The 12,735-nt window shown below is 38.6% G+C and overlaps 1 protein-coding gene across 1 annotated transcript in view; it reads right to left on the reverse strand.

Annotated features, from left to right (window-relative positions):
* Positions 1 to 349: 349 nt before the first annotated feature.
* The window catches only part of LOC128649914 (alcohol dehydrogenase 1), an 83,210-nt gene continuing 70,824 nt past the window's right edge, over positions 350 to 12,735 (reverse strand). The window contains exons 6-9 of the mRNA XM_053703465.1: positions 5,465 to 5,725; positions 3,854 to 3,989; positions 2,399 to 2,537; positions 350 to 638 (exon numbers count right to left, since the gene is read on the reverse strand). Coding sequence (XP_053559440.1) covers positions 614 to 638; positions 2,399 to 2,537; positions 3,854 to 3,989; positions 5,465 to 5,725 — 561 coding nt within the window. The 3' untranslated portion in view covers positions 350 to 613. The remainder of the gene's footprint in view (positions 639 to 2,398; positions 2,538 to 3,853; positions 3,990 to 5,464; positions 5,726 to 12,735) is intronic.

Raw genomic sequence — 12,735 nt, forward strand, 5'->3', positions numbered from 1 at the left:
ATATATATATATATATATATATATATATATATATATATATATATATATATATATATATATATATATATATATATATATATATTTTATTATTATTCTTATTTATTTTTTTGTGAGAGTAAAAGTTGAAAAATATTCTTAGTTTTTTTAGCCAAAGCTATCTAAAACTAAATTAGACTGGCAATAACCTGCTCTTGCATGACACGGTTAAGTAAACTTGTTAGACTGGTTGCCAGGTTCAAAAGTTGAGTGAGCATTTTAGATGCGATTTTCCAAAATTAATAAATAAATTAATTTAAAAATAAAATAAAAAATACATTACATGGGGGGGGGGGGGGGAAATCACAAAACATTTTCTGGTTTTTACTAGATTTTATTGCAAGTTTTTTTTTCAAGCAAGAATAGTATTTAGCTAAATATACCAATGTCTTACTATTTGAGAATTATTTAAGGTGAATTTAGTCTGCAATATAACCTCCACCAGTGTTAGTATACTCATGTATCCTTTGTGAGCTTTATGGTGCCAATCGCTAAATATTTTCTCTGTTATAAAATCACTCTTCTTCCTTATTCATATCTCATATTATGTTAAGATGTGGAAAAGTCCATGAGGGTCTCAGAGCTCAAGCACAGTGCGTATGCTGTAAAATAAAAACAGTCAAAAGTTAGTTTAAAAAAAAAAAAAAAAAAAAAAAAAAGAAAAGTGTTTCACAAATTAGTTTTAATGGTCAACACAGTTTGACACTGAAGACATTTGGAGAGCTTGAAGCTGATATAATAATGAACTTTAACAAGATAAAAAAAATACATTGCATTAACCCTTTGAGTGCTAAGCACTTTCCCACCTGGGTGCTAAGATTTTTTTTAATGGTTTTTTTATTATTTTTATTTTTTTAACAATTTATTATAACTTTTTTTTAAAAAAATTTCAGACCCCCAAGACTTACACTGTTGGAAAGGTTGGGCTATTACCTTTCCAATGGCAATAACCTTTCCAATGGTCTTGGGGGTCTGTAGCTGCTTAGATGTCTGAGATACAGGCTTCTAAGCAGCATGCCCCCTGCTCCTATACTTAACATTGTTAAGTATAAATAAAGTTGCGCGGTGACGTCATCACGTTATTGTGAGGTGATGTCATCACATTATTGTGCATGACGTCACCATGCAATACTGGAAGCCCCGGCTATGCCTGTCACTCTACAGGCACGATCGGCGGGGTAGGAGTGGGTGGGAGCCCCCAGATCTCTCTCAAGGTGGGAGAGTGCTAGCGACGGCTCTGAGCCGTCGTTAGCACCAGAGTGGGAAACTCTGCGACGGCAACACTCAAGGGGTTAAAGGGACACTGAACCCAATTTTTTTCTTTTATTATTCAGATGGAGCATGCAATTTTAAGCAACTTTTTGATTTACACCTATTATTTTTTCTTCATTCTTATTCTTGGATTCCCTATCTGTTTCATGAACGTTTAATTTTGACTAGACTGTCCCTTTAAGTAACTGATACCTAGTTGATAAGCTAATAAAGGCATACATATTCTAGCAACTGCAAGTTAAGAAGGTGGTGGATAAGGGGGTTAAAAAACACCAGTAAAGTCCCACTCAGGTTCTGCAAGCATTGAAGGAGCAACACTTTCACCTCCAGAGCAGGATATTACCTTTGTGGGGCTCAATGCTATAAAGCTCTCTGGGTTTGTCAGATTATATGAGAAATCTCACCAGTACTATGAAGCCACTGTCCCAATTCTATAAAGGCAGTTTTTACCTTTAGAACAGTGTGTCTCGCAAAGAGGTGTTCACTGCTTTATTTTTTTAGTTAATATATTATGATTTGTGTTTCTAATGGCCACACGTGTATATGCTACCCTTAAGGATTCTAAAATATTGATCTACAATCCCCATGTATTAAAAAGTGGGGCATCACCGATTTAGAGAGTGTGATATTTGCATAAGAATTACCCATTTAAAGGGATAGTAAACCACAAAATTGTCTTTTATGATTCAGATAGAACATACAATTTTAAACAACTTTCCAATTTAATTATATTATAAACTTTACTTCATTCTCTTGTTATCCATTGCTGAAGGGACCGCATTGCAATACTGCCAGGAAGCTGAAAATATTTATTTAGCCAATCACAAGAGACAAATGTGTGCAGGCACCAATAAGCAGCAGCTCCCACTAGTGTATGATATGTGCTTATTAATTTTTTACAAGGGATACTAAGAGAACAAAGCACATTTGAAAATAGAAGTAAATTAAAAAGTGTCTTAAAATTGCATGCTCTGAATCATGCAAGTTTAATTTTGACTTTCCTGTCCCTTTAATTTAATGGGTTATTAATGTTTAATTCTCTATACATCTTACACACATTAAATGTATATATTTTAAATACACAACATACCTTTCTCCCTTGCGCAAAAGCTCAAAACCTTCATTGATTTTTTCAAATGGAAATTTGAAACTTATTAGCCCATCCAGCTGGAACTTATTATCCATAAATTCAGAAACCAGCTTTGGCACAGCTTCTTTGCTCTTCCAACCTGTTGCAAAATTAAGAAATTATTAATATTGTGATTGCTTATTATAGTTGTTCTTAAGCATGAATAAATGTTTCAGAATATTACAAAATATAAACTGTGAGACCAACATTTATTTGGTCACTTAAAGGGACACTGAACCCAATTTATTTTCTTTCTTGATTCAGATAGAGCATGTAATTTTAAGCAACTTTCTAATTTACTCCTATTATAAATTTTTCTTCGTTCTCTTGCTATCTTTATTTGAAAAAGAAGGAATCTAAGCTGCTTTTTGGTTCAGATATTTGGACAGCACTTTTTTATTGGTGGATGAATTTATCCACCAATCAGCAAGGACAACCCAGGTTGTTCTCCAAAAATGGGCCGGCATCTAAACTTACATTCTTGCATTTTAAATAAAGAAAACCAAGAGAATAAAGAAAATTTGATAACAGGAGTAAATTAGAAAGTTGCTTAAAATTCCATGCTCTATCTGAATCACAAAAGAAAAAAATTTGGGTTCAGTGTCCCTTTAAATTTTCAACTTTTTTTTAAATGAAAGTAATTTAATGGGACATAAAACCCAAAATATTTCATTCATTACAATGTTAAACAACATTCAAATTTACTTCTAATATTTAATTTGCTTCATTCTTCAGATATCCTTTGTTGAAAAAATACAATACACATGGGTGAGCCAATAACAGGAGGCCTCTATGTTCAGCCACCAATCAGCGACTACTGAGCCTTTTTCAACAAAGGATATCAAGACAATGAAGCAAATTAGATAACACAAGTCATCTGGAAAGTTGTTTAAAATTGCATGTTCTTTCTAAATCATGAATGAAAAAATTGGGTTTCATCTCCCTTTAACTGCTATTCTGAATGTAAAATAGATTAACCTGTAAAATAAAGTTTAATAGATCTCAGTAACTATAATACTAGGATTCGCATATCTAGTAAGGCCAATTGATACTACAAGTTCCACCAGGTTTATTAAACAAATTCAGTAGGGTTTTTTTAATGACATTCAGAGAAAATGTTTATATACTAATCGTAGGACTGCTGGCATATAGTTCAAGAGAAGTGCACACTGATCAAATCTAGACATGCTCTTTAACAAAGAATGCCAAAGTTAATTTGTTAATAGACTAAAAAAAAAAGGTTTATTTATTGTATTTTTGTAAGGTTTTAACTGCATGCTCTGTCTGAATTATTACATATGTTAGAAGGTATATGTCTATCTATCATTTATCTATCATTTATATGTCTATCTATCTTCTATCTAAATTTCAAATAAATACCAAATTGAGCTACAATTAAATCTCTCAATAAAGTACCTCCAAACAATCCTCCTGCCAGTTTGCGGCCAGTGAGCATCAATGCAGGGTCAAAATTCATTTTAGCTGATGCAGGAGCCAAGCCAACAATAACGGAAGTCCCGCAGCCATGATGAGCACCCAAAAGTGCAGATGTCTGAGAAGAGGATACAAAAGATATAAAGATGTTAAATTTATCATTGAAATGTTTAATACATGCATAGTATATATCAGAAACTGTATTGCAAAAGATCTGCATACAAATAAATTGCATTTCTAGTATTTATTAAAACTGTAATTTTGTTTGCAAAATCCACATTGTTTATTCATCTCAGAGCAATTTATGAAAAAACACTCTTGAAAAGCATCTGCAGAATGTAGTATTCAGTATCTTTGCAGTTGACCACATTTCAAGAAATTACCTGAAACATTTGAAGAATTTTGAAAGAATTGAACATTGAAAGAATATTGCAAATATTTTTTTTACTATGCATAATTTAGCAATTTATGAGGATTTTCATTTGATACTAGGATAAGAAAGTGTATGCTGTTTTAATTTTCCTCTTTTTCAACAATATTTTTTTTTTTTTAAATACTTTAGTGATTAGAATTTTTTTTTAAACAAATTATAAAAAGGAAGAAAGCACCCGTAATTACCCAATTCTCAATCAATATGAAATGCTTTACAGAAAGAAAGATCTCTCGCTAGTTCTTATGGTATCCTCTACATCATATCTAAATAAATACTATAAAATCAACCTAAAGGGCCTTGGCTCTTAAAAAGGGACATGTTACCCCTATGTTAAATCACTTAAAAGGTGATACAGCATAACTGTAAAAAGCTGGCTAGAAAATATCATATGTATCTCTATGTAAAAAATGAACTTATTTTACCTCAACATTTCTTTAGATCACGGTGCTCTGTGAATAATTGTACTTCAGCTACAATCAGAAGGGAGGTAAAAAAAAACAAAAAAAAAAAAAAAAAACAGCCAAACAACTAAATTAGTGCTTAGGTCACACTTTGCTTTACTGTGATCTCATGAGTTTATAGTGAAATCGCGAGAAACTTCATTATAAATTTCCTTGAGAAGAAAAATAATATGACTGTGCTAGCACATGCCGGATTCACGCTCCCTTGCAAGTCACAGGGACTAGCATCCTGATTTTCTACTTAAAATTGGGATGTGGCTACCGAGTAAAATATCTTCATTTTTTACATAGAGATGTTCAGGTGATATTTTTTAGCCAGCTTTTTATAGCTATGCTGCATCATTTTCATGTTCTTCAACATTTTGGCATCATGTACCTTTAACCTATGTTTACCTAAACATCATTATATCATTTTGACTTTGTTTAATCTATTTTAAAGCAAAAGAACAACAAAAAAACAATACAGTAATCATAACACAGACAAAAAAAAAATATTGTAAAATAAAAACCTGTGTAAATAATTCTGTGCACCAAAAAATATAACAATATACTGTATCTATTCAAAGGATGAATAATAATAAATAGTATAGTCAAATTCTTGTTCGTTTTCAGTCCCCATAAACTATGTATAACGTATCCACAGTCAATATCCACTACCAAATAGGATATCCTCAGATAAGAGAGAGGGCATTTACTAACCATTATATCAACATTTCCAATGCACTCAATCGCGTAGTCCACTCCTCCATCGGTCATATTTGCTAGCACCTCATGGATGGGTTCCTTAAATTCCTTTGGGTTGACACAGTGAGTGGCTCCTAACTCTTTTGCTTTAGCAAACTTATCACTATTTGTATCAACTGCAATGATCTTAGAAGCACCTGCTACTTTGCATCCAATAATGGCTGAAAGGCCAACACCTCCCAGACCAAACACAGCACACGAGGAGTTAGGGGTAACCTGCAGAGTGAAAAGAGAAAGTGAAATTATATATTGGTAAATGTTATAGGCAGAAATACATCCAAATAGTCTTATAAACATTTTTTTTTCAAATGCTCTATGAACTATTAATTAGATAGACAGGCAGAGAGATAGATATATGGGCTTTGATCCAATATAAATCTTCACCCGCAAAAGTCGGCGATGCCAAATTTTGCGCGGGTTTGGTATCCTATATACGGCGTAACTTAGAAGTTACGCGCGTATATTTCTGCCTTCGTCTGTATTTTTTTGGCCCATAGACTGACATACAAAACACACGCAGTTTGGTATCCAATATACAGCGTAAGGACTTACGCGTGCAGATTTCAGAAAATCTACTCCATTCTCATCTCGCCACAAATTGCAGGTGCAGGAGCCCTTGCACTGACTTAGAAACCAACGTAACTCTGTGAAAGCCTAACAAATGCATGCTTAACAACATACATATCAGCAGCTTGATCACAAATAGTTAACCTCTTCAAAGCATTTATTATTCCTGCCTCTGCAAGTGTGTCAAACCAATCACAAAGGGGTGCATCATGGGGCACAAAGGGTGCTGGAAGCTCTACAATCCCCTGTTGTTCCGTCTACATATGCTTTTTCTATAGTTGCTGCTGAGGTCCCTGGTCATGGTGCTGCCCCTGCTGCAGCTGGTCATCGAATTACATACTGCGGATTTCCACTGCATGTAAGTGAAACTACTACATCCCACCCCTATTCCCTTAATCACCCTATTTACTGAAAATATATCATTAGTTTAATTCATGTTTTGGTCACTATGATTTATTGACTATCATTTAGAAGAATGAAAATGGATGTTTATACCTTATGTTCACACCTTCTGTAAATACATTATTATTTAGATATATATACCCATGTGCAGGGATAGGCAAGGTGTCCTTCACTAAAGGTCTTTACCTTAGAAAATGTCCGCCACAGCCTTGGCTCGTGCCTATCCCTGCACATGTGTCAATTTCTATTGGATGTGAGAAACTGATTTATATCTTATAATTGAATATCACTATATGTACCCTTCATACACAACTATGTGATGTGGAACACTATTAGTTAAAAAAGGAATTTTAACTCGCTGCAGGATGCATTTTTATAGCATTTCCTTGCACCCTTCTAACTATGTGATGTGGTTTATAGAACATGAATATGTCATAAACATGATGATATTACCTTTTTTGGGCCATTTCCACACAGACCTTATTATATGTTTCAACAATATTAGTGTACTAAAACACCCCTCACATGGATGTGGTTGACAATTATATATGGTAAATAACAGAGGACAAGATTTATGCTGAAATATAACAAAATTTTTTTTTTTTTAAGCTTCTTAAAGGAGGGGGCTGAGGTGCCTGGAGTGACTCTCCTAGGTCTCCTGGGTTGTGTGGATTCATAGGATTCTGCAGGAGTGCTGGCCACAGATTAGAGGCTGGAGGCAGTGTCCTGCTGATGTGTGAAATGCTCCACCAACACACCCAACAGTTGGTTTTGTTCCCGCCATCTGTTGTCAGTCTGCATCTGCATATCCAAAATAACTCCTCATCTGAGACTGGTTTTGGACTATACAATTTAAAGATGCTGCCATGTCCCGTTGCAGCTCAATGGAATGCAGGAGTAAAGTCTGTTGGCTCCTGTAAAACCTGCGTTGGTCTCTCTGTATTTTCTCGCTGCTTGCTATGAGCCTCCTCTGGAGGGAAATGTATTAGTCACCTGTGGGAGAATACAGAGGATCTACAGGCTGTTGACCAGCAGGGATCATAAGCGCAGGTTCACCTCTATCTGCTGTTTCATCTGGAACATCCTCAGCTTCTGCTGCATCTGGAACATCCTCAGCTTCTGCTGCATCTGGAACAACTATAGCTGGTGCTGCCTGAGGAACTACTACAGCTGGTGCTGCATCAGGGACAAATACACCTATATGCTCCTCTTCAGATGCTGGAGCTCTTCCAAGGGAAGCGGATGGTGGAGCTCTCCGTGTGGACTGGTAGTCCCATTGCCGACTGGTGTGCGACCACTCAGCCTGTCCAGTTTGCATGTCCTGAACGTAAAGCCCTTACTGGCCTGATATTGGGGGGGGGGGGGGTAAAGACATGTACCCTTTGGGGCTGACTTGGCTCCCCCTCAAAGCCAAAAGAACAATCCTCTGGCCAGGGATCCTGCCAGGGCTCGTCTGCCAATGTTGGTGGCATGACGTCTGGCTCTTCAACGGAGGCAATCCAACTCAGCTCATGCCTGGGAGCATACTGTCCTCGCTGATGGATTCTTTGGACTGGTGGTTGCGGCGGAGGCATTCTCTGGACTGGTGGTTGCGGTGGAGGCATTCTCTGGACTGGTGGTTGCGGTGGATGCATGCCGTTTGCACCTTGGTGACAGGAGGTTCTGTGGAGGAGTCAAATGATGAGAGGTATTAGTACAATCATATATATATCCATGTGGACATACAATGTACATTGATAAATGCTAGGGCCTTTACTCATTCTCATGTCAAACTCTATAACATTCATGTGCACATTGTGATTTGTGATATGAGGGATTTTAATATGCAAAGTATACATGTATGTGTACATGTCAGTGATGGATAAAATGTGTTCTTTAAGTGACACTATGGTTACACAATTTCATTTAGCCCGATGTAGGCACATAACATGCTTTCTTGAGCTAAAAGTATTGTGATGGCTATAGTGTCCATTTACTGAAAACTCTACATGTGGCTTGTGGCCTGTGTTACTCTGAGACATGTTAGTATTTCACTATTCTACATATCATGAATTTCAATGTGTTAATTAGCATTAAATGGACATTAAACCCATTTTTATTCTTTCATGATTCAGCTAGAGCATGCAATTTTAAACAACTTTCTAATTTACTTCCATCACCTAATTTGCTTCATTCTCTTGATATTCTTTGCTGAAAAGCATATCTAGATAGGCTCAGAAGCTGCTGATTGGTGGCTGCACATCAATGCCTCATGTGATTGGCTCACCCATGTGCATTGAGATTTAATAAACAAAGAATATCAGAATAATGAAGCAAATTAAATAGAAGTAAATTGGGATGTTGTTTAAAACTGTATTCTCTATCTGAATAATGAAATAAAAAGATTTGGTTTAATGTCCCTTTAATGTGAAATATAATTGTAGATGTTTTTGTTAGTAGGCCAAATACCATGCTCCTCATTGTGTACATGACTGTGTGACATTAAAGGATGTTTTATCTCAAATACATATAATACTGGTGTGTGGGATGTTACTCACCAGCATGCTGTGCTGATGTTGCAGCCCCTGAGTCACGAGCCCCTGGAAGTCCACGGACTGCTGTGACGCTCAGGGACCTGCGTATTATCTCCTGCCATTCATTGTATTCAGCCTCCTGGGGAGGACCACCGCCTGTTCCCCTCTGGTCATTGCTTCTTGGCCCATTTTCTCCTTCACCCGCCTCTTGCAGTCGTTCCATCTTTTCTTTAGCCCATCGACATTCCTCCTCTGCTGGGCCACACTGTTGACTGCCTCCTCGACCAACAGCCATGCATCCCTACACCTTTGGGCAACTCCTTTGCCCTTCTCTTGGCCAAAGAGGGTAGTGTGGTTCTCCATGACGGCCTGGACTAGCGCTAGATTTTCAGCGAAAGAGAAGTTCGGGCACCTCATGCGCTCATTGTCCTGGGCAGCCTGGCTTCCTCCCTGGGATGTCCCTAGTGTGGGTTCCTCCCTATCCTCTCCCTTTCTATCCCCATGTGCACCCTCTATCCCTCTTCTATGTGTGCCTGGTCTCGGGGCAGCCCCACTCCCATCATCCCTTCTGGCTCTCCCTCTCCACTTACTCCCTGACGGGGACCCTGCTGCTCCTCCTGTCCATAATCCTCTCCCTGCAACTCCCCTCCCCTCCTCCCCTCCGCCCTAGCTCTCCCTGTCATCCTCACACTAAACACACTAACACTCACTCCCAATCACAACCAAACACTCAGCCTATCACACTGTAAAAGATAAATAAAATGTGTGAGGTGTTAGAAAAAAAAAGTGTTGTGTATTTTGTCTATGTATGTATGCAAAATGTGTGCAATATGTAAAAAAAAGTGTAAGTAAATGTACAGGCTTTAACCAAAGACAAATGCAAAAATCCGACCTAACTAACTTTTATAAATTGCGCCTCTCTCACTGCTCTTACTAATAATCACTATACTCACTGTACAGGGAGTGCAGAATTATTAGGCAAATGAGTATTTTGACCACATCATCCTCTTTATGCATGTTGTCTTACTCCAAGCTGTATAGGCTCAAAAGCCTACTACCAATTAAGCATATTAGGTGATGTGCATCTCTGTAATGAGAAGGGGTGTGGTCTAATGACATCAACACCCTATATCAGGTGTGCATAATTATTAGGCAACTTCCTTTCCTTTGGCAAAATGGGTCAAAAGGACTTGACAGGCTCAGAAAAGTCAAAAATAGTGAGATATCTTGCAGAGGGATGCAGCACTCTTAAAATTGCAAAGCTTCTGAAGCGTGATCATTGAACAATCAAGCGTTTCATTCAAAATAGTCAACAGGGTCGCAAGAAGCGTGTGGAAAAACCAAGGCGCAAAATAACTGCCCATGAACTGAGAAAAGTCAAGCGGGCAGCTGCCAAGATGCCACTTGCCACCAGTTTGGCCATATTTCAGAGCTGCAACATCACTGGAGTGCCCAAAAGCACAAGGTGTGCAATACTCAGACATGGCCAAGGTAAGAAAGGCTGAAAGACAACCACCACTGAACAAGACACACAAGCTGAAACGTCAAGACTGGGCCAAGAAATATCTCAAGACTGATTTTTCTAAGGTTTTATGGACTGATGAAATGAGAGTGAGTCTTGATGGGCCAGATGGATGGGCCCGTGGCTAGATTGGTAAAGGGCAGAGAGCTCCAGTCCGACTCAGACGCCAGCAAGGTGGAGGTGGAGTACTGGTTTGGGCTGGTATCAAAGATGAGCTTGTGGGGCCTTTTCGGGTTGAGGATGGAGTCAAGCTCAACTCCCAGTCCTACTGCCAGTTTCTGGAAGACACCTTCTTCAAGCAGTGGTACAGGAAGAAGTCTGCATCCTTCAAGAAAAACATGATTTTCATGCAGGACAATGCTCCATCACACACGTCCAAGTACTCCACAGCGTGGCTGGCAAGAAAGGGTATAAAAGAAGAAAATCTAATGACATGGCCTCCTTGTTCACCTGATCTGAACCCCATTGAGAACCTGTGGTCCATCATCAAATGTGAGATTTACAAGGAGGGAAAACAGTACACCTCTCTGAACAGTGTCTGGGAGGCTGTGGTTGCTGCTGCACGCAATGTTGATGGTGAACAGATCAAAACACTGACAGAATCCATGGATGGCAGGCTTTTGAGTGTCCTTGCAAAGAAAGGTGGCTATATTGGTCACTGATTTGTTTTTGTTTTGTTTTTGAATGTCAGAAATGTATATTTGTGAATGTTGAGATGTTATATTGGTTTCACTGGTAAAAATAAATAATTGAAATGGGTATATATTTGTTTTTTGTTAAGTTGCCTAATAATTATGCACAGTAATAGTCACCTGCACACACAGATATCCCCCTAAAATAGCTATAACTAAAAACAAACTAAAAACTACTTCCAAAACTATTCAGCTTTGATATTAATGAGTTTTTTGGGTTCATTGAGAACATGGTTGTTCAATAATAAAATGAATCCTCAAAAATACAACTTGCGTAATAATTCTGCACTCCCTGTATATATATATATATATATTACTCTAATACCTCTCATCATTTGACTCCTCCACAGAACCTCCTGTCACCAGGGTGCAAACGGCATGCATCCACGGCAACCACCAATCCAGAGAATGGATCCCTGGCCGGAGGATTGTTCTTTTGGCTTTGAGGGGGAGCCAAGTCAGCCCCAAAGGGTACATGTCTTTACCCCCCCCCCCCCCCAATATCAGGCCAGTCAGGGCTTTTACGTACAGGACATGCAAACTGGACAGGCTGAGTGGTCGCACACCAGTCGGCAATGGGGACTACCAGTCCACCCGGAGAGAACCACCATCCGCTTCCCTTGGAAGAGCTCCAGCATCTGAAGAGGAGCATATAGGTGTATTTGTCCCTGATGCAGCACTAGCTGTAGTAGTTCCTCAGGCAGCACCAGCTGTAGTAGTTCCAGATGCAGCCCCAACTGAGGATGTTCCAGATGCAGCCCCAGCTGAGGATTTTCTAGATGCAGCAGAAGCTGAGGATGTTCCAGATGCAACAGCAGCTAGAGGTGAACCTGCGCCTATGATCCCTGCTGGTCAACAGCCTGTAGATCCTCTGTATTTTCCCATGATTGACAAATACATTTCCATCCAGAGGAGGCTCATAGCAAGCAGCGAGAAAATACAGAGAGACCAACGCAGGTTTTACAGGAGCCAACAGACTTTACTCCTGCATTCCATTGAGCTGCAACGGGACATGGCAGCATCTTTAAATGGTATAGTCCAAAACCAGTCTCAGATGAGGAGTTATTTTGGATATGCAGACTGACAACAGATGGCGGGAACAAAACCAACTGTTGGGTGTGTTGGTGGATCATTTCACACACCAGCAGGACACTGCCTCCAGCCTCTCATCTGTGGCCAGCACTCCTGCAGAATCCTATGAATCTACACAACCCAGGAGAGCCACTCCAGGCACCTCAGCCCCTTCATCTAAGAAGCCTAAAAAAAATAAAATATTGTTATATTTCAGCATAAATCTTGTCCTCTGTTATTTACCATATATAATTGTCAACCACATCCATGTGAGGGGTGTTTTAGTACACTAATATTGTTGAAACATAATAAGGTCTGTGTGGAAATGGCCCAGAAAAGGTAATATCATCATGTTTATGACATTCATGTTCTATAAACCACATCACATAGTTATTCTGAGAACTAGAAGGGTGCATACGCACTACACAAATATTTGGGGGATGCCAGTAAAATGCCTAC

This window comes from Bombina bombina, chromosome 2 (assembly GCF_027579735.1).
Source record: "Bombina bombina isolate aBomBom1 chromosome 2, aBomBom1.pri, whole genome shotgun sequence".
Taxonomy (NCBI): Eukaryota; Metazoa; Chordata; class Amphibia; order Anura; family Bombinatoridae; genus Bombina; species Bombina bombina.